This window comes from Melanerpes formicivorus, unplaced genomic scaffold (genome assembly GCF_026170545.1).
Source record: "Melanerpes formicivorus ecotype bairdi unplaced genomic scaffold, bMelFor1.0.p_v2 SCAF_542, whole genome shotgun sequence".
NCBI classification, from domain to species: Eukaryota; Metazoa; Chordata; class Aves; order Piciformes; family Picidae; genus Melanerpes; species Melanerpes formicivorus.
In genome coordinates, this window is record NW_027142894.1 from 27,798 (window position 1) to 47,704 (window position 19,907).

A 19,907-nucleotide genomic window follows, 5' to 3' on the forward strand; every position below is an offset into this window, starting at 1 on the left:
TTTAATGCCACCAACCCAACCACCACCAGGTCACCACTAAACCATGTTTGGGTTTGGCTGGAAGAGAGAGCTTTGGTTTTGGCTGAAAGAGACCTCTAAGACCACCAAGCCAACACCACCAGGTCACCCCTAAACCATGTTTGGGTTTGGTTGGGAAGAGACCTCTAAGACCACCAAGCCAACACCACCAGGTCACCCCTAAACCATGTTTGGGTTTGGTGGAAGAGACCTCTAAGACCACCAAGCCAACACCCCCAGGTCACCACTAAACCAGGTTTGGGTTTGGCTGGAAGAGAGCTTTGGTTTTGATTGGGAAGAGACCTTTAAGACCACCAAGCCAACACCACCAGGTCACCACTAAACCAGGTTTGGGTTTGGCTGGAAGAGACCTCTAAGACCACCAACCCAACCACTGCCAGGTCACCACTAAACCAGGTTTGGGTTTGGTTGGAAGAGACCTTTGGGTTTGGTTGAAGAGACCTCTAAGGCCACCAAGCCAACCACTGCCAGGTCACCCCTAAACCATGTCCCTCAGCACCACACCTCCACCCATTTTCAGTGGGGATGGGAACTCCACCACACCCCTGGGCAGCCTCCTCCAGGGCTTGCCAACCCCTTCTGGGGAAGGCTTTTCCCCCTAGCTACACCTCCCCTGGTGCAACTTGAGGCTGTTTCCTCCTGTCCTGTCACTTGGGAGCAGAGCCCAACCCCACCTGGCTCTAACCTCCTCTCAGGGAGCTGCAGACAGCAATGAGCTCTCCCTTCAGCCTCCTCTTCTCCAGGCTCAACACCCCCAGCTCCCTCAGCTGCTCCTCCCCAGCCCTGATCCTCAGACACTTCACTGCTTTTGCTGTCCTCCTCTGGAACCCACTCCAGCTCCTCCAAGTCTTTCTTGGAGTGAGGGCCTCAGAAAGATGCTCTGCAGCATCTGCCTGTGGGGGACCCAAACCTCCCCATTTCCATTTGTCTCCTGCAGAGACCCCTGGCAAGCTCCAGAGCCCCTGGCTGGCTGAATCACAGCCTCACAGTATCACCAAGGTTGGAAGAGACCTCAGAGATCACCAAGTCCAACCTGTCCCCACAGACCTCATGACTAAACCATGGCACCAAGTGCCACATCCAATCCCCTCTGGAACACCTCCAGGGATGGGGACTCCACCACCTCCCTGGGCAGCACATCCCAATGGCTAACAACTCTCTCTGGGAAGAACTTTCTCCTCACCTCCAGCCTAAACCTCCCCTGGCACAGCTTGAGACTGTGTCCTCTTGTTCTGCTGCTGGCTGCCTGGGAGAAGAGACCAACCCCCACCTGGCTCCAACCTCCCTGCAGGGACTTGGAGAGAGCAAGAAGGTCTCCCCTGAGCCTCCTCTTCTGCAGGCTAAGCAACCCCAGCTCCCTCAGCCTCTCCTCACAGGGCTGTGCTCCAGACCCCTCCCCAGCTTTCTTGCCCTTCTCTGGACACCTTCAAGTCTCTCAATGTCCTTCTTAAACTGAGGAGCCCAGAACTGGACACAGGACTCAAGGTGTGGCCTAACCAGTGCTGAGCACAGGGCACAATGACCTCCCTGCTCCTGCTGGCCACACTGTTCCTGAGGCAGGCCAGGATGCCCTTGGCCTTCTTGGCCCCCTGGGCACACTGCAGGCTCATGTTCAGGCAGCTGTCAATCAGCACCCCCAGGTCCCTCTCTGCCTGGCTGCTCTCAGCCACTCTGCCCCCAGCCTGTAGCTCTGCCTGGGGTTGCTGTGGCCAAAGTGCAGCCCCTGGCACTTGGATTTGCTGGATGCCATCCTGTTGACCTCTGCCCATCTGTCCAGCCTGGCAAGGTCCCTCTGCAGAGCCTCTCTACCCTCCAGCAGATCAACTCCTGCCCCCAGCTTGGTGTCAGCTGCAAATTTGCTGCTGATGGACTCAATGCCTTCCTCCAGATCATCAATGAAGATGTCAAAGAGCACAGGGCCCAGCACTGCTCCCTGGGGCACACCACTGGGGCCTGGCTGCCAGCTGGCTGTGGCACCATTCACCACCACTCTCTGGGCTCAGCCGTCCAGCCCTAACCCAGCACAGAGTGCTCACCAGAGACAGGAATCCTGCTGCCAGCTTGCAGCAATAACCCAGCCCCCTCCTTCCCTGCCCCCCAGCCCCTCCCTGTGCTTTGCTGCAGGTGGCTCTGAGGCCCTTTACCTCCTTGTAGATGTTGGAGGGGTGGTCCCTGCGGCCGCACAGGTCGGTGATGGTCTTGCAGCAGCTGTCTGGCACCTTCCTGCCACTGGCCCCTGCAGACCTGATCCACTGGCTGTCAGCCCAGTCTGTGTAGTTGTTGCTCCCACAGCACTTGAACTGGTGGCACACAGAGCACAGGCTCAGCCCCCAAGCCCTGCAGCCTCCACTCCCCCTCCCCCCAGCATCCCACACCAAGCCCTGGCCTGCACCCTCCCTCCCAGGGGAGAGAGAAGGGGTTGGGGGTGGAAGGGAGCTCAAAGCTCATCCAGCTCCAAGCCCCTGCCATGGGCAGGGACACCTCCCACCAGCCCAGCTTGCTCAAGGCCTCATCCAGCCTGGCCTTCCACACTGGCAGGCTTGGAGCCTCCAGAACTTCAGCTGCCTGGCTTTGGGTTTAGGGTTTCTTTTTAGGGGGGCAACTTCAGCCCAAGCCTTGGCCAGAAGCTGCAGCCCAAGTGCTGCTGGCTCCACTGCTGTGTGCAGATGTCTAAAGCCCCTGGGAGATGTTCTGCTTCTCCCTCTTCCTTTGGGAGCAGGAGGCCTGGGGCTTGGCCACAACCCAGCCCTGTGTGCAATGGACTCATAGAATGCTTTGGGTTGGGAGGGAGCTCAGAGCTCAGCCAGCTCCAAGCCCCTGCCATGGGCAGGGACACCTCCCACCAGCCCAGCTTGCTCAAGGCCTCATCCAGCCTGGCCTTCAACACCTCCAGGAAGGGGGAAGCCACCATCTCTCTGCTGGCTGCCAGGAGCCTTTTGTGCACTTGATTTGAAAGGCCTGGAGCTTGCCCTCCCTCCCTCCCTCCCTCCCCTGCCCCCAGAGCCAGCCACCTCCTGCTGCAGCTTGTCCACGGCGCTGGTGACGCTCTCCTCTCCCTCCTTCCTGTACTTCTGGGTCATGGTGGCCTTCAGATTCTGCTTCAGCTCCATGCTCAGCTGCACAGGAGAGACAAGAGCCATCAATCCAGAAGGGAAACTCACCCCTGGCAGCACCCCACAGCCCTGCTTATCTTTCGGTGCCTCCCCTCCAAGAGGCAAGGGGCGAAAGGTAGAGAATCCTCCCAGGCCATCCTCCCAGGCCATCCTCCCAGGCTGGCCCAGCCAGGCTCACTGCCAGCTGATAGTGATCTAGTGACTGTCAGCTGGTGCCCCAGGACCACAATTCAGCCGGTCACACATGCCCAAGTGGGTCCTCCCCTTCAGTCAGACTGTCAAGGCATGCCAGCATCAAAGAGAACAGAAACCCTGCCTGCTGGAGGGTGCCTGGGAGAGCAGCTGCAGCTTTGTCCCTCTCAAGCCCAACTCCCTCTGTGCAGGAGAAGGGAAGGAAGGAGGGAAGGAGGGAAGGAGGGAGGGAAGGAGGGAAGGAGGGAAGGAGGGAAGGAGGGAAGGAGGGAAGGAGGGAAGGAGGGAAGGAGGGAAGGAGGGAAGGAGGGAAGGAGGGAAGGAGGGAAGGAGGGAAGGAGGGAAGGAGGGAAGGAGGGAAGGAGGGAAGGAGGGAAGGAGGGAAGGAGGGAAGGAGGGAAGGAGGGAAGGAAGGAAGGAAGGAAGGAAGGAAGGAAGGAAGGAAGGAAGGAAGGAAGGAAGGAAGGAAGGAAGGAAGGAAGGAAGGAAGGAAGGAAGGAAGGAAGGAAGGAAGGAAGGAAGGACAGCATTCCTGAAAGCATCCTCATTAGGATAGGATAGGATAGGATAGAATAGGATAGGATAGGATAGGATAGGATAGGATAGGATAGGATAGGATGGGACGGGATAGAATAGAATAGAATAGAATAGAATAGAATAGAATAGAATAGAATAGAATAGAATAGAATAGAATAGAATAGAATAGAATAGAAGCTGGTTGGAAGAGAGCTCAGAGATCCTCCAGTCCAACCTCTCACCCAGCACCATCTGATCAACTCAACCATGGCACCAAGTGCCTCAGCCAGGCTCTTCCTAAACACCTCCAGGGATGGGGACTCCACCACCTCCCTGGGCAGCACATTCCCATGGCCAATCTCTCTTGATGGGAAGAACTTTCTCCTCACCTCCAGCCTAAACCTCCCCTGGCACAGCTTGAGACTGTGTCCTCTTGTTCTGCTGCTGGGTGCCTGGGAGAAGAGCCCAACCCCCACCTGGCTCCAAGCTCCCTTCAGGGAGTTGCAGAGAGCAAGAAGGTCTCCCCTGAGCCTCCTCTTCTCCAGGCTAAGCAACCCCAGCTCCCTCAGCCTCTCCTCACAGGGCTGTGCTCCAGACCCCTCCCCAGCTTTGTTGCCCTTCTCTGGACACCTTCCAGCAGCTCAACCTCCTTCCTAACCTGAGGAGCCCAGAACTGGACACAGGACTCAAGCTGTGGCCTAAGCAGTGCTGAGCACAGGGCACAATGACCTCCCTGCTCCTGCTGGCCACACTGTTCCTGATGCAGGCCAGGATGCCCTTGGCCTTCTTTGCCCCCTGGGCACACTGCTGGCTCCTGTTCAGCTGCCAGTACCCCCAGGTCCCTCTCTACCTGGCTGCTCTCAGCCACTCTGACCCCAGCCTGTAGCACTGCCTGGGGTTGTTGTGGCCAAAGTGCACTTGTCCCCAGCAGCCCTTGGCTGCCCCAGGGGACTCTGTCCCAAGGCAGTCTCCATCCTCCTGCAGCCACCCTTGGTGTCCTGCTGCATGCTGCTGAGGTCTGCCCTGAGCCTTCTCTGCTCCAGGCTGGTCAAAGCCAGCTCTCAGCCTCTCCTCACCTGGCAGAGAGACTCCAGGCCTCTGATCATTCTCCTGGCTCTCCTCTGGACACTTTCCAGCCTGCCCACATCATTCCTGTACAGCAGGGGACTGAAACTGGAGAGGGATCCTCCAACCTTGGGGTTCCAAGCCTCCCAGCCTTGGTGAGACTTGAGGATGTTTCCTCTTGTGCTATCCCTTGGGAGAGGAGAGCAACCCCCACCTCACTCCCACCTCCTCTCAGAGAGCTGTAGAGAGCAATGAGCTCTGCCCTCAGGCTCCTCCAGGCTGAACACCCCCAGCTCCCTCAGCTGCTCCTCCCCAGCCCTGCTCTCCAGACCCTTCCCCAGCTTGGTTGCCCTTCTCTGGCTCTGCTCCAGCCTCTCAGTGTCCTTCTTGGGGTGAGAGGCTCAGCACTGAGATGGGTAACAAGAAAGCTGGGGACAGAGTTTGGAGCAGGGCCTGTTGGGCCAGGCCAAGGGGGGATGGTTGGAACTGCAAGAGGGAGATGGAGAGTGGAGAGAAGGAGAAATGTTTGGTGCTGAGGGTGGGGAGAGCCTGGCCCAGGCTGCCCAGAGAGGTGGAGCTGCCCCATGGCTGGCAGCAGTGCAGGGCAGGTTGTGTGGGGCTGGGAGCAGCCTGCTCTGCCTGGGAATGTCCCTGCTGACACTTTCCAGCCTGCCCACATCCTTTTTGTACAGCAGGGACTAGAACTGGAGGGGGGGGGAGGTCCTCAAAACTTGGGGTTCCAAGCCTCCAAACCTAATGCTGAGGCTGCAGAAATGGCCTGGGCTGTTTTGTCTCCCTGCTGTGAGTCTCTAGGGGCTGCTGGCCACTTACCTGCTGGTAGTAGATATAGGCCAGGATGCCAGCAATGATCTCCAGGAGGAAGATGCACAGCAGCAAGATGAAGTACTGCAAAAGAAAGGGAGAGAGCAGGGCATGAGGACAGGCTGCAGGGAGATGCTGGGAGGCAGCTTTCCCTCAGCAGATGAAAGGCACAACTGCTTTCATCCCTGCTCTGCTGCAGCAGGGGCCAAAGACCTCCAGAGGGAAGGAAAAGAGCTACCCCCCAGGTTGAAATAAAACCCCAGCACTTGTTTGGATGGCAGTTAGGGCACTTCACCAAGTCCCTGAGCAGGAGGTTGTCATGAGGAGTCCACAGAGCAGCCAAGGCCACACTTCCCCCAGGAGAGAGCAGAGCAGCTAAGCACCAACCACAGAGGGCTGTCAGCAGGGAAGGGTGCCACAGCCAGCCAGGCACCTCTGGTGCCCCCCAGGGATCAGTGCTGGCCCCCAGCCTGTTCAATAGCTTTATTGATGATCTGGATGAGGGAATGGAGTCCATCCCCAGTAAATTTGCAGGTGACACCAAGCTGGGGGCAGGAGCTGATCTGTTAGAGGGTAGCAGAGCTCTGCACAGGGACCTTGCCAGGGTGCACAGATGGGCAGAGGCCAACAGGATGGCATTCAACAAATCCAAGTGCCAGGGGCTGCACTTTGGCCACAACAACCCCAGGCAGAGCTACAGGCTGGGGTCAGAGTGGCTGAGAGCTGCCAAACAGAGAGGGACCTGGGGATGCTGGGTGACAGCAGCTGAACAGAAGCCTGCAGTGTGCCCAGGAGGCCAAAAAGGCCAAGGGCATCCTGGCCTGCATCAGGAAGAGTGTGGCCAGCAGGAGCAGGGAGGTCATTGTGCCCTGTGCTCAGCACTGGTTAGGCCACACCTTGAGTCCTGTGTCCAGTTCTGGGCTCCTCAGGTTAGGAAGGAGGTTGAGATGCTGGAAGGTGTCCAGAGAAGGGTAACAAAGCTGGGGAGGGGTCTGGAGCACAGCCCTGTGAGGAGAGGCTGAGGGAGCTGGGGTTGCTTAGCCTGGAGAAGAGGAGGCTCAGGGGAGACCTTCTTGCTCTCTCCAACTCCCTGAAGGGAGGTTGGAGCCAGGTGGGGGTTGGGCTCTTCTCCCAGGCACCCAGCCCCAGAACAAGAGGACACAGTCTCAAGCTGTGCCAGGGGAGGTTTAGGCTGGAGGTGAGGGGAAAGTTCTTCCCAGACAGAGAGATTGGCCATGGGAATGTGCTGCCCAGGGAGGTGGTGGAGTCACCATCCCTGGAGGTGTTCAAGAGGGGATTGGATGTGGCTCTTGGAGCCATGGTTTAGCTGTCAGGAGATGTTGGGTGACAGCTTGGACTTGATGATCTCTGAGGTCTTTTCCAACCTTATTGATTCTATGACTCTGTACAGCTCAGCCCCAGGCTGAAGACCACAACTGAAGTGGGAGGACTCAGGCCTGTGTGACTGTGTCTTGCTAAACTAGGATCTGGAGGTCTTTGAGAGCATCTCACAACCAAGTGGAAGAGCTCTGACAAGACCAAGGTGAGTGGTGCAGCTGCTCAGACTGAGGGGCAGGATGGAGCCAACCTGGACAGGCTGCAGAGCTGGGCCCAGCTGAACCTCATGAGGTCCAAAAAGGCAAAGAGCAAGGTCCTGCCCCTGTGTTGGGACAATGACCACTACCAATCCAGGCTGGGGGTGAGGAGGTTGAGAGCAGCCCTGAAGAGAAGGACTTGGGGGTGCTGGGGTGGGGGAAAGCTGGCCAGGAGGCAGCAATGGGCACTGGCAGCACAGGAGGCCAAGGGCAGCATGGGCTGCAGCCAAAGCAGTGTGGCCAGAGCTGGAGAGAGGATCCTGCCCCTCTGCTCTGGGGAGACCTCACCTGGAGCACTGTGTCCAGCTGCGGGACCCCCAACACAAGAAGGACCTGGAGCTGCTGGAGTGGGGCCAGAGGAGGCTGCAAAGATAGGGCTGGAGCAGCTCTGCTGTGGGCACAGGCTGGGAGGGTTGGGGCTGTGCAGCCTGGAGAAGGCTGCAGGGAGAGCTCAGAGCTGCAGTTCAATACCTGCAGGGGAGCTGCAGGCAGGCTGGGGAGGGACTGTTCAGGAGGGGCTGTGGGGATAGGCCAAGGGGCAAGGGTTTGGAACTGGAGCAGGGCAGAGTTAGGTTGGAGCTCAGGAGGGAGTTGTGCCCAGGGAGGTTGGGGAGACTCTGGCACAGGCTGCCCAGGGAGGTGGTTGAGGCTCCATCCCTGGAGCCATTCAGGCTCAGCCTGGCTGTGTCCCTGGGCAGCCTGCTCTGGCTGGAGCTGTCCCTGCTGCCCATGGCAGGGGGTTGGATGAGATGCCCCTGGAGGCTCCCTCCCAGCCTGGTCCAATCTGTGGATGTGTAAAGACTAAGGGGAGAAGATGGTTATGACTTAAAAGGGCTTAATGGCAGTGAGCTGGTGAAGAACACATCCTGCTTGCTGCAAGGAGAATGAAGTGAGCAGTCCAGGGAACACACACACAGGAAGGAAGCCAAACCTATGTGGCAGGAACTTGGCTACCAGATTAGAAGTCCTGGGCAGGCCTGAAGACAAAGACCTCCTCCTCAGGGACAGAGAGAGCTTTCCAGGGAGAAGCCTTGACCTGACACACAGCCCCTGCCTTCTCCTGGTCAGCACTAGCCTTCCTCCAGGGCCAGGGTGGTGTTTGGGCTGCTATTCAATTCAGCTCTCTGTAGATAAAGCTGAAGAGACACCAGGTCCAGCCACCACAAGGAGCTCACACTGAATCCCTGCAAGGGTTCTGCTCCCCAGGCCAGAGCAGTCAAAATCACAGAAACACAGCATCACAGAATGGGAAGGGTTGGAGCTCATAAACCCCCTGCCAGAGCACCCAGGAACACATCCAGGGGGGGCTTGGAAGCTCTCCACATCAGGAGACTCCACAACCTCTCTGGGCAGCCTGCCCCAGGGCCCCAGCAGCCTCACACCAAAGAGGTTTCTCCTCCTGCTGAGGTGGAGCCTCCTGGGTTCCAGTTTGTGTCCACTGCCCTTTGGCCTGTCCTAGGACACCACTGCAAAGAGCCTGGCTCCTTCTTCCTGGCATCCCAAACTGGCTCCCATGTTCTCTTTCCCCCCCACAGTCTCACAGTGTCACTGAGGTTGGAAGAGACCTCAAAGACCATCGAGTCCAAGCTGTCACCACAGACCTCATGACTAGACCATGGCTCCAAGTGCCACATCCAATCCCCTCTTGAACACCTCCAGGGATGGGGACTCCACCACCTCCCTGGGCAGCACATTCCAATGGGCAATCTCTCTCTCTCTGTAGAACTTCCTCCTAACCTCCAGCCTAAACCTCCCCTGGCACAGCTTGAGACTGTGTCCTCTTGTTCTGGTGCTGGCTGCCTGGGAGCAGAGACCAACCCCCACCTGGCTACAACCTCCCTTCAGGGAGTTGGAGAGAGCAAGAAGGTCTCCCCTGAGCCTCCTCTTCTCCAGGCTAAGCAACCCCAGCTCCCTCAGCCTCTCCTCACAGGGCTGTGCTCCAGACCCCTCCCCAGCTTTCTTGCCCTTCTCTGGACACCTTCAAGTCTCTCAATGTCCTTCTTAAACTGAGGGGCCCAGAACTGGACACAGGACTCAAGGTGTGGCCTAAGCAGTGCTGAGCACAGGGCACAATGACCTCCCTGCTCCTGCTGGCCACACTGTTCCTGATGCAGGCCAGGATGCCATTGGCCTTCTTGGCCCCCTGGGCACACTGCTGGCTCATGTTCAGGCAGCTGTCAATCAGCACCCCCAGGTCCCTCTCTGCCTGGCTGCTCTCAGCCACTCTGACCCCAGCCTGTAGCACTTCCTGGGGTTGCTGTGACCAAAGTGCAGCCCCTGGCACTTGGACTTGTTGAATGCCATCCTGTTGGCCTCTGCCCATCTGTCCAGCCTGGCAAGGTCCCTCTGCAGAGCCCTTCTGCCCTCTAACTGACCAACTCCTGCTCCAACTGACCAACTCCTGCTCCCAGCTTGCTGTCATCTGCAAATCTGCTGCTGACTGACTCAATCCCCTCCTCCAGATCATCAATGAAGATATGAAAGGGGATGGGGCCCAGCACTGATCCCTGACAAGGGACAAAGCAACTGGCTCCCTACAAATGCAGCTGGACACCAAGCCACCTTTCCCTGGCAGAAGGAAGGACATTGAAGCTCTGGACACAGCAAGCTGGCCCTGTGCTGCAGCAGAGTTGGGCTCCTACTGTGCACCCTTCTCCTGCAGGTACTTCCAAGCCCCTGTGGAGGAGTAAAACCCCACAGAGAGCGCAGCCAGGCTGCCTCCTTGGGCCCTGCTGGGCCTCAGCAGCTGGCAGGAGGGGCAGCTGGGTGCTCCCTGCAGACAGGGCTCCAATCTGAGCACACAATCTCAGGCTTTCACCACCCAGCCCCATGCTGACCCTCCTGCAGAGGCCTGTACAAGGTACCCATTCACAGCAGGGCCATGAGTCACCCAGGCAGAGCAGGCAGCTAAAGGCTGGTCCCAAAGCTCCCAGGAGGCTGGAAGGGGGAAGGACAGGACTGGCATGGCTGGAGACAAAGGCTGGCTTTCTGTTGGTGGGAGCCAGTTCTGCCCTAGCTGCCCTGACATCATTGCTCAGCCAAGGAGAGGGCAGGATATGAGCAGAGGAGGTCTTGTGAGGAGCAGCTGAGAGAACTGAGGCTGCTCAGCCTGGAGAAAAGGAGGCTGAGGGGAGACCTCATTGCCCTCCACAGCTCCCTGAGGGGAGGTCATTCTCTTCTCCAGAGTAACAAAAAACCTTGGCCATGGCAACCCCAGGTAGAGCTACAGGCTGGGGGCAGAGTGGCTGAGAGCAGCCAGGCAGAGAGGGACCTGGGGGTGCTGATTGACAGCTGCCTGAACATGAGCCAGCAGTGTGCCCAGGGGGACAAGAAGGCCAATGGCATCCTGGCCTGCATCAGGAGCAGTGTGGCCAGCAGGAGCAGGGAGCTCATTGTGCCCTGTGCTCAGCACTGCTTAGGCCACACCTTGAGTCCTGTGTCCAGTTCTGGGCTCCTCAGTTTAAGAAGGACATTGAGAGACTTGAAGGTGTCCAGAGAAGGGCAAGAAAGCTGGGGAGGGGTCTGGAGCACAGCCCTGTGAGGAGAGGCTGAGGGAGCTGGGGTTGCTTAGCCTGGAGAAGAGGAGGCTCAGGGGAGACCTTCTTGCTCTCTCCAACTCCCTGCAGGGAGGTTGGAGCCAGGTGGGGGTTGGGCTCTTCTCCCAGGCAGCCAGCACCAGAACAAGAGGACACAGTCTCAAGCTGTGCCAAGGGGAGGTTTAGGCTGGAGGTTAGGAGGAAGTTCTACAGAGAGAGAGAGACTGGCCATGGGAATGTGCTGCCCAGGGAGGTGGTGGAGTCCCCATCCCTGGAGGTGTTCAGGAGGAGACTTGATAGGGTGCTTGGTGCCATGGGTTAGTTGATTAGGTGGTGTTGGATTGGTTGATGGGTTGCACTTGATGATCTTGAAGGTCTCTTCCAACCTGGTCTATTCTATTCTATTCTATTCTATTCTATTCTATTCTATTCTATTCTATTCTATTCTATTCTATTCTATTCTATTCTATTCTATTCTATTCCATTCCATTCCATTCCATTCCATTCCATTCCATTCCATTCCATTCCATTCCCTCAGGGCCAGTTCCAGGGATCAGGCAGCAGCTTCCAGCCTGGACACAGACAGAGCACAGGGCTGCTCTCCTGGCTCCCCAGCAGCAGCTGCAGGGCATTCTTACAGAGGAGCTGCAGGGCTGTGCCCTGCTCACAGGGTGCCAGAGGTTGGAAGGGACCTCTGGAGATCACCCAGTCCATCCCCAGTGCCAGAGCAGGGGCACCCAGGGGCAGGGCACACAGGAACACAGCCAGGTGGGGCTGGAAAGCCTCCAGAGGAGACTCCACAGCCTCCCTGGGCAGCCTGCTCCAGGGCTCTGCCACCCTCAGAGCAGAGAAGTTCTTTGTCATGGAACTCTCTGTGCTCAAGTTTGTGCTCATTGCCTCTTGTCCTGTCCCTGGGGACCTCTGAGAGGAGGCTGGCCTCAGCCTGCTGACACACATCCACACAGGGTCAGAAGGGACCCCCAGAGGTCATCCTGTCCAGTCCCAGCTTGTCTGCTCCCAAGCAGCTACAGAGCAGCAGAACATTCACAGCCTCCTGAGCCCTCAGCAGGGAACCAGACTCAAACCCAGGCCTGCCCTTTACAGCTGGCCCCCAAAGCTGTCAGCAGTTGGTTCTCAAAGGCCCCAGGGAGGCACTGGGCACAGCAGAGTGCTGCTTACACTGCTGCCCCTCACCTGCAGCACTGCCTCCAGCTCTGGGCCCCAGCACAAGAAGGACCTGGAGCTGCTGGAGAGGCTCCAGAGGAGGCCACCAAGGTGAGCAGAGGCTGCAGAACCTCCCCTGTGGGGCCAGGCTGGGAGAGCTGGGGCTGTGCAGCCTGGAGAAGAGAAGGCTGCAGGGAGACCTCAGAGCAGCCTTGCAGTGCCTGAAGGGCTCCAGGAGAGCTGGGGAGGGACTCTGGACAAGGGCTGGGAGTGCCAGGCTGAGGAACAATGGCTTTGAGCTGGGAGAGAGGAGATTGAGAGTGGAGAGGAGGAAGAAATTGTTGAGAGTGAGGCTGGGGAGACTCTGGCACAGGCTGCCCAGGGAGGCTGTGGCTGCCTCCTGCCTGGAGGGGTTCAGGAGCAGGCTGGATGAGGCCTTGAGCAGCCTGTGCTGGTGGGAGGTGTCCCTGCCCATGGCAGGGGCTTGGAGCTGGCTGAGCTTTGAGCTCCCTCCCAGCCTGAGCCACTCTCCAAATGTATGAATACCTGACATGGGGGCAGGCTGGCACAGCCCCCAGGGCAGTGGCTGTGTGGCTGCCAGGGTCACTGGCTGAGCTCAGAGCTGGCAGAAGCTCCCAGCCAGGCTCAGGCAGCCCTGGCCAGCACAGCTCTGTCTCCCATGCAGATTACTCAGAGCAGGCAGAGCAGAGCACAAGCAGGGGGAGACAATAGGCCTGTCACAGCCTCCCCCTCCCCAGGGACATGGGGGGGAGCAGACACAGCTCTCCCTTGTGCCCAAGAGAAAATTAGTCCCTTGCTGTGGCAGCACAGCAAAGCAAACCCCAGCAGGTCTTCACCCAGAGCTTCTGGCTGAGGCAAAAAGCCAAAGGGAGATCTTCCTGGCATGGAGATCAAGGCCCAGCTGGACTGCTGCAGACCAGCAGCCTCATGACCAAGCAGCAGCAATCCACTCACTGTGGCCTCCTCTGTCTCCTCCTCTCCCTTCCTGCTCTGCCTCTCACAGGGCTTACCAGGAACCCAAAGCCTCAGGCCTGCTCTTGACTCCTTTCTGCTCCACCATCCAAGCAAGAGGGCAAATGGCAGAGCCAGGTGGGGGAGGGTGTGCACAGGAAGGAGCTGGTGAAGAGCTGCTGGAGCATCCTCCTCTGCAGCCAGGGCAGCAAGCAGCCACTGCTTGGTATTTCAGTCACTGCCCTCAGCACTGCAGCCCAGAAACCAGAAGTGCCTGGTGCCTGGCAGGGAGATGTGAGAGGGAGGGAGCAGAACAGGGTGCTGAGGGAGCAGGCAGATGAGCTGCCAAGCTGCTCTCCATCCTTTTCCTCCAGTCCTGGCTCACCAGTCAGGTCCCAGCTGACTGGAAACTGCCCAGTGTGGTCCCCATCCACAAGAAGGAGGAGCATGGAAACTCCAGGCCTGGCAGCCTGAGCTCAGTGCCAGGGAAAGTGATGGAGCAGATTATCCTGGGGGCAATAACTGCACCTGAAGGATGGCCAAGGGCTCAGGCCCAGCCAGCATGGATTTAGGAAGGGCAGGTCCTGCCTGACCAACCTGAGCTCCTTCCATGCCCAGGTGACTGCCTGGGGGCTGTGGGGCAGGCTGTGGATGTGGTCTGCCTGGACTGCAGCAAGGCCTTTGACACCATCCCCCACAGCAAACTCCTGGCCAAGCTGTCAGCCCCTGGCTGGGACAGCAGCTCTCAGAGCTGGGTTAGGAACTGGCTGGAGGCTGAGCCCAGAGAGTGGTGGTGAATGGTGCCACAGCCAGCTGGCAGCCAGGCACCAGTGGTGTGCCCCAGGGAGCAGTGCTGGGCCCTGTGCTCTTTAACATCTTCACTGATGATCTGGAGGAGGGCATTGAGTCCATCAGCAGTAAATTTGCAGATGACAGCAAGCTGGGGGCAGGAGTTGATCTGCTGGAGGGTAGAGAGGCTCTGCAGAGGGACCTTGCCAGGCTGGACAGATGGGCAGAGGCCAACAGGATGGCATTCAACAAGTCCAAGTGCCAGGGGCTGCACTTTGGCCACAGGAAACCCAGGCAGAGCTACAGGCTGGGGGCAGAGTGGCTGAGAGCTGCCAAACAGAGAGGGACCTGGGGGTGCTGATTGACAGCTGCCTAAACATGATCCAGCAGTGTGCCCAGGGGGCCAAGAAGGCCAATGGCATCCTGGCCTGCATCAGGAAGAGTGTGGCCAGCAGGAGCAGGGAGGTCATTGTGCCCTGTGCTCAGCACTGCTCAGGCCACACCTTGAGTCCTGTGTCCAGCTCTGGGCTCCTCAGTTTCAGAAGGACATTGAGAGACTTGAAGGTGTCCAGAGAAGGGCAACAAAGCTGGGGAGGGGTCTGGAGCACAGCCCTGTGAGGAGAGGCTGAGGGAGCTGGGGTTGCTTAGCCTGGAGAAGAGGAGGCTCAGGGGAGACCTTCTTGCTCTCTCCAACTCCCTGAAGGGAGGTTGGAGCCAGGTGGGGGTTGGGCTCTTCTCCCAGGCAGCCAGCAGCAGAACAAGAGGACACAGTCTCAAGCTGTGCCAGGGGAGGTTTAGGCTGGAGGTGAGGAGAAAGTTCTTCCCAGAGAGAGTTGTTAACCATTGGGATGTGCTGCCCAGGGAGGTGGTGGAGTCCCCATCCCTGGAGGTGTTCAAGAGGGGATTGGATGTGGCACTTGGTGCCATGGTCTAGTCATGAGGTCTGTGGTGACAGGGTGGACTTGATGATCTTTGAGGTCTCTTCCACCCTTGGTGATACTGTGAAACCCCAGGGCTGGACAAAGCTTTAGTGTAGGGAGGGTGAGCAGGGAGCCCAGGAAGGCACACAGGGAAAGGTCGAACACCAGCAGCAGCTTCTGTGGCTTTTGGTTGATGCTGCTGGAAGCAAACTACACTAATTAATTAGCAACTGAAGGGAACAGTGATTGGAAAGCTTCTGATGCCTGGCAAGCAAGTGGAAAAGCTTCTTAACTGGCCTGGAGCCCACTGCCATCAACAGCCAGCTTTGGTGCAGCTCTCTGCCATTGCACAGACTCACAGATTGCATCAGGATGGAAGGCAGCCCCAGAGGGCATCTCACCCAACCCCCTGCAGTCACAGGGACAGCTCCAGGCAGAGCAGGCTGCCCAGGGACACAGCCAGGCTGAGCCTGAATGGCTCCAGGGATGGAGCCTCAACCACCTCCCTGGGCAGCCTGTGCCAGAGTCTCCCCAGCCTCCTTGGGCACAACTTCCTCCTGAGCTCCAACCTAACTCTGCCCTGCTCCAGTTCCAAACCCTTGCCCCTGGGCCTATCCCCACAGCCCCTCCTGAGCAGTCCCTCCCCAGCCTGCCTGCAGCTCCCCTGCAGGTATTGAACTGCAGCTCTGAGCTCTCCCTGCAGCCTTCTCCTCTCCAGGCTGCACAGCCCCAACCCTCCCAGCCTGTGCCCACAGCAGAGCTGCTCCAGCCCTATCTTTGCAGCCTCCTCTGGCCCCACTCCAGCAGCTCCAGGTCCTTCTTGTGTTGGGTACCACACAGCTGGCCCCAGCCCTGCAGGTGAGGTCTCCCCAGAGCAGAGCAGAGGGGCAGGATCCTCTCTCCAGCTGTGGCCACACTGCTTTGGCTGCAGCCCAGGCTGCCCTTGGACTTCTGTGCTGCCAGTGCCCATTGCTGCCTCCTGGCCAGCTTCTCCCCCCTCAGCACCCCCAAGTCCTTCTCTTCAGGGCTGCTCTCAATCTCCTCACCCCCAGCCTGGATTGGTAGTGGTCATTGTCCCAACACAGGGGCAGGACCTTGCTCTTTGCCTTTTTGGACCTCATGAGGTTCAGCTCTGCCCAGCTCTGCAGCCTGTCCAGGTTGGCTCCATCCTGCCCCTCACTCCCACCACCCCCCAGCACTCCTCTCAGCTTGGGATCATTTTGCTGCCTCTTCCCATTTTCCAAAAGAGAAATCAGGGGATGGGCAGGGAGGAAGGGAGAGCCCCAAGGAAGAAGATTTGGGATTGAAGAGCTTCCAAGAGAGGTTCTCAGCCAAAGCACAGCTCCTCTGGCCATGCTCTGTGCTTCTGCTCCATGCTGAGCACATCCCAGGGGTGAAGGCAAAGGGAAAGTGCTCAGCACTGCTGTTAGGAGCTGCAGGCCTTAGAGGACAAACAAGTGAGGCTGGAACAGAACACAACCAAGCCCTGGTGAGACCCCACCTGGAGTACTGCCTCCAGTTCTGGAGCCCCTATGACAAGAGGGATGTGGAGGGGCTGGAAGGTGTCCAGAGCAGGGCCAGGAGGATGAGCAGAGGGCTGGAGCACCTCTCCTGTGAGGACAGACTGAAGGAGTTGGGGCTGTTGAGTCTGGAGAAGAGAAGGCTCCCAGGTGACCTCATTGTGGCCTTCCAGGATCTGAAGGGGGCTCCAGGAAGGCTGGGGAGGGACTGCTCAGGATCTCAGGCAGTGCTAGGACTAGGGGGAATGGAATGAAGCTGGAGGTGGGGAGATTGAGGCTGGAGGGGAGGAGGAAGTTCTTCCCCAGGAGAGTGGTGAAGCCCTGGAATGGGTTGTGCAGGGAGGTGGTTGGGGCCCTGTCCCTGGAGGTGTTTAAGGGCAGGCTGGCTGAGGCTGTGGCCAGGCTGATCTAGTGTGGGGTGTCCCTGCCCATGGCAGGGGGGTTGGAACTGGATGATCCTTGTGCTCCCTTCCAACTCTGAATGATACTATGATACTATGATCCTATGATACTATGCTGTTTCCTGCCCTCCCAGCATGGCTGAAGGCAGAAGGGGGTGAAACCTGCCCCACCAACCACGCTGAACTTACCACCCGCAGCAGATTGCGACGCTCCTTGAAGGTGGCACAGCAGCCCAGGATGCCAGTGACCATGACAACCACCCCAGCCACCACCAGGATGTAGGCAGTGGCTGAGTAGGTGCTGGAGGAGAGCAGGCTGATGTAGTCACTCTTCTCAGCCAGGGTCCAGGTGCCCACTGCCATCACGGCCCCACCAGCCAGCTGGGTAGGGAGAGAAGCAAGCAACTGAAGGATGCTTGAAGGGACTGGAGGAGAGGTGAGGCTGAGAGCCCTGGGGCTGCTCAGTCTGGAGGGGAGAAGGCTGAGAGGGGTCTGATCAATGTCTATCAATAGCTGAGGGCTGGGGAGAGAGAGAGTTGTTAGCCCTGGGAATGTGCTGCCCAGGGAGGTGGTGGAGTCCCCATCCCTGGAGGTGTTCAAGAGGGGACTGGATGTGGCACTTGGTTTAGTCATGGGGTCTGTGGTGACAGCTTGGACTTGGTGATCTTTGAGGTCTCTTCCAACCTTGTTGATTTTGTGAGACTGTAACCTGCAGAGCCACCTGCCCTGCCTCTGAGACAGACTGAAGCCTCTTACCCAGAAGAAGAAGTTGAAGATGAAGAGCAGGTACTTGAGGCAGATGGTGCCACATGTCTCCTTCTTCTCGGTGTATTCACGCATGGCGCCGGCTCCGCACGGGGCTGCAAGGCAAGGAGGAGAGCCTGAGGCAGTGTGGTGAAGGCAGAGCCTGCCTGGCCTCCCACCAGGGCAAAAGCACAAGACTCACACAAACAGACTGCAGAAGGGATGGAAAGCTCAAGTGGACAAGCAGTGAGTGGTTTACAGCAGCTACAAGCATGGGGACCAAAAGAGATCCCAAAGCATACCCCAAAGCCTCCCAGCGCTCAGCTTTGCCCTCCCTGAGGGCAGCCAGCATGGGGTGAGGAAGGACAGGTCCTGCCTCTCCAGCCTGAGCTCATTCACTGCCCAGGTGACAGCCTGGGGGCTGTGGGGCAGGCTGTGGATATGGTCTGCCTGCAGCTCCTTGCAGCTGCTCCATCCCCCACACAGGTTGGAGATGAGCCCTGGGCTCCCTTCCAAGCTGGCTCTCTGTCACTCTCTGAGCTTGGTTGTGGTTCCCCTTCCCACATGTCTGTCCTCACTCCCTGCCCATACAGAAGACCTTGGGTTGTATTATTATGGAGCAAAACTGGATGTGGGGAGCTTGAGATTGGCTGTGAGGAAGAAGTTGTTGGCCAGGAGGGTGGTGAGAGCCTGGCCCAGGTTGCCCAGGGAGGTGGTGGAAGCCTCCTGCCTGGAGGTGTTTGCAGCCAGGCTGGAGGTGGCTGTGAGCAACCTGCTGTGGTGTGAGGTGTCCCTGCCCATGGCAGGGGGTTGGAGCTGGCTGAGCCTTGAACTCCCTTCCAGCCCTGACAGCTCTCTCATTCTATCATTTACTGTTCCAACACAGTTTTAACAACCTGGCATGCTGAGTCCCTGACACTAAACTGGTCCCTCAGGACAACCTGGGCTGCAGAAGCAGTCTGGCTCCTGCTGCAGGTGCTGAGCTCCTGGGAACAGAAGCCCTGCACAGGCAGCTGCTGTGCTGTGTGTGCTGAGCCACCTAAGCCACAGAGTCATAGAGGAATGGACTCACAGCATGGGAGGGGTTGGAAGGGACCTCTGGAGATCTCCCAGTCCAGCCCCCTTCCAGAGCAGAGTCACCCAAGGCAGGGCACCCAGGAACACATCCAGACAGGGCTGGGAAGGCTCCAGAGCAGGAGACTCCACAACCTCTCTGGGCAGCCTGCTCCAGGGCTCTGGGACCCTCACAGCCAAGAAGCTTCTCCTCACATTGAGGTGGAACCTCCTGGGCTCCAGTTTGCATCCATTGCCCCTTGTGCTACCACAGGACAGCACTGAACACTGCCTGACCCCCACCCCTCAGACATTTACAGAGCAGATCCCCTCTCAGCCCTCTCTTCTGCAGCCTAAAGAGCCTCAGGGCTCTCATCATCTCTTCACAGGAGAGATGACAAGCAGAGTCCCTCAGGGATCAGTCCTGGGACCAGGCTTGTTCAACATCTCTGTGGGTGCCAGGGACAGTGGCACTGAGTGCACCCTCAGCAGGGTTGCTGATGACACCAAGCTGTGTGGGGCAGCAGACAGCTGGAGGGAAGGGATCCATCCAGAGGGAGCTGGACAGGCTGCAGAGGTGGGCACAAGCCAACCTCAGGAGGTTCAACCAGAGCAAGGGCAGGGTCCTGCAGCTGGGTGGAGGCAATCCCAGGCACAAATGCAGGCTGGGCAGGGACTGGCTGGAAAGCAGCCCTGAGGAGAGAGCCTTGGGGGTGCTGGGGGAGGAGAAGCTCACCAGGAGCTCTCAGTGTGCACTTGCAGCCCAGAAAGCCAAGCAGAGCCTGGGCTGCAGCAGGAGAAGTGTGGCCAGCAGGGCAAGGGAGGTGATTCTCCCCCTCTGCTCAGCTCTGGGGAGACCCCACCTGCAGTACTGCCTCCAGTTCTGGAGCCCCTAGGACAAGAGGGATGTGGAGGGGCTGGAAGGTGTCCAGAGCAGGGCCAGGAGGATGAGCAGAGGGCTGGAGCACCTCTCCTGTGAGGACAGACTGAAGGAGTTGGGGCTGTTCAGTCTGGAGAAGAGAAGGCTCCCAGGTGACCTCATTGTGGCCTTCCAGGATCTGAAGGGGGCTCCAGGAAGGCTGGGGAGGGACTGCTCAGGATCTCAGGCAGTGCTAGGACTAGGGGGAATGGAATGAAGCTGGAGGTGGGGAGATTGAGGCTGGAGGGGAGGAGGAAGTTCTTCCCCATGAGAGTGGTGAAGCCCTGGAATGGGTTGTGCAGGGAGGTGGTTGGGGCCCTGTCCCTGGAGGTGTTTAAGGCCAGGCTGGCTGAGGCTGTGGCCAGGCTGATCTAGTGTGGGGTGTCCCTGCCCATGGCAGGGGGGTTGGAACTGGATGATCCTTGTGCTCCCTTCCAACCCTGACTGATACTCTGATACTATGTTCCAGAGCCAGCACACCTCAACAGCAATGCTCTCCCTGCTTCTCCCACCCCAGACCCCTGCAAGGCACATCCAGGCAGGTCCC

At 58.5% G+C, this 19,907-nt stretch overlaps 1 protein-coding gene across 3 annotated transcripts in view; it reads right to left on the reverse strand.

Annotated features, from left to right (window-relative positions):
• CD151 (CD151 molecule (Raph blood group)) overlaps positions 1-19,907 on the reverse strand; it is a 54,541-nt gene that overhangs the window by 4,909 nt on the left and 29,725 nt on the right. For all 3 annotated transcript variants that reach the window (XM_068170712.1, XM_068170710.1, XM_068170711.1), the window contains 5 exons: positions 17,401-17,504; positions 16,834-17,025; positions 5,757-5,831; positions 3,051-3,155; positions 2,184-2,339 (listed from right to left, as the gene is read on the reverse strand). In XM_068170712.1, coding sequence (XP_068026813.1) covers positions 2,184-2,339; positions 3,051-3,155; positions 5,757-5,831; positions 16,834-17,025; positions 17,401-17,484 — 612 coding nt within the window. In that variant the 5' untranslated portion in view covers positions 17,485-17,504. The remainder of the gene's footprint in view (positions 1-2,183; positions 2,340-3,050; positions 3,156-5,756; positions 5,832-16,833; positions 17,026-17,400; positions 17,505-19,907) is intronic.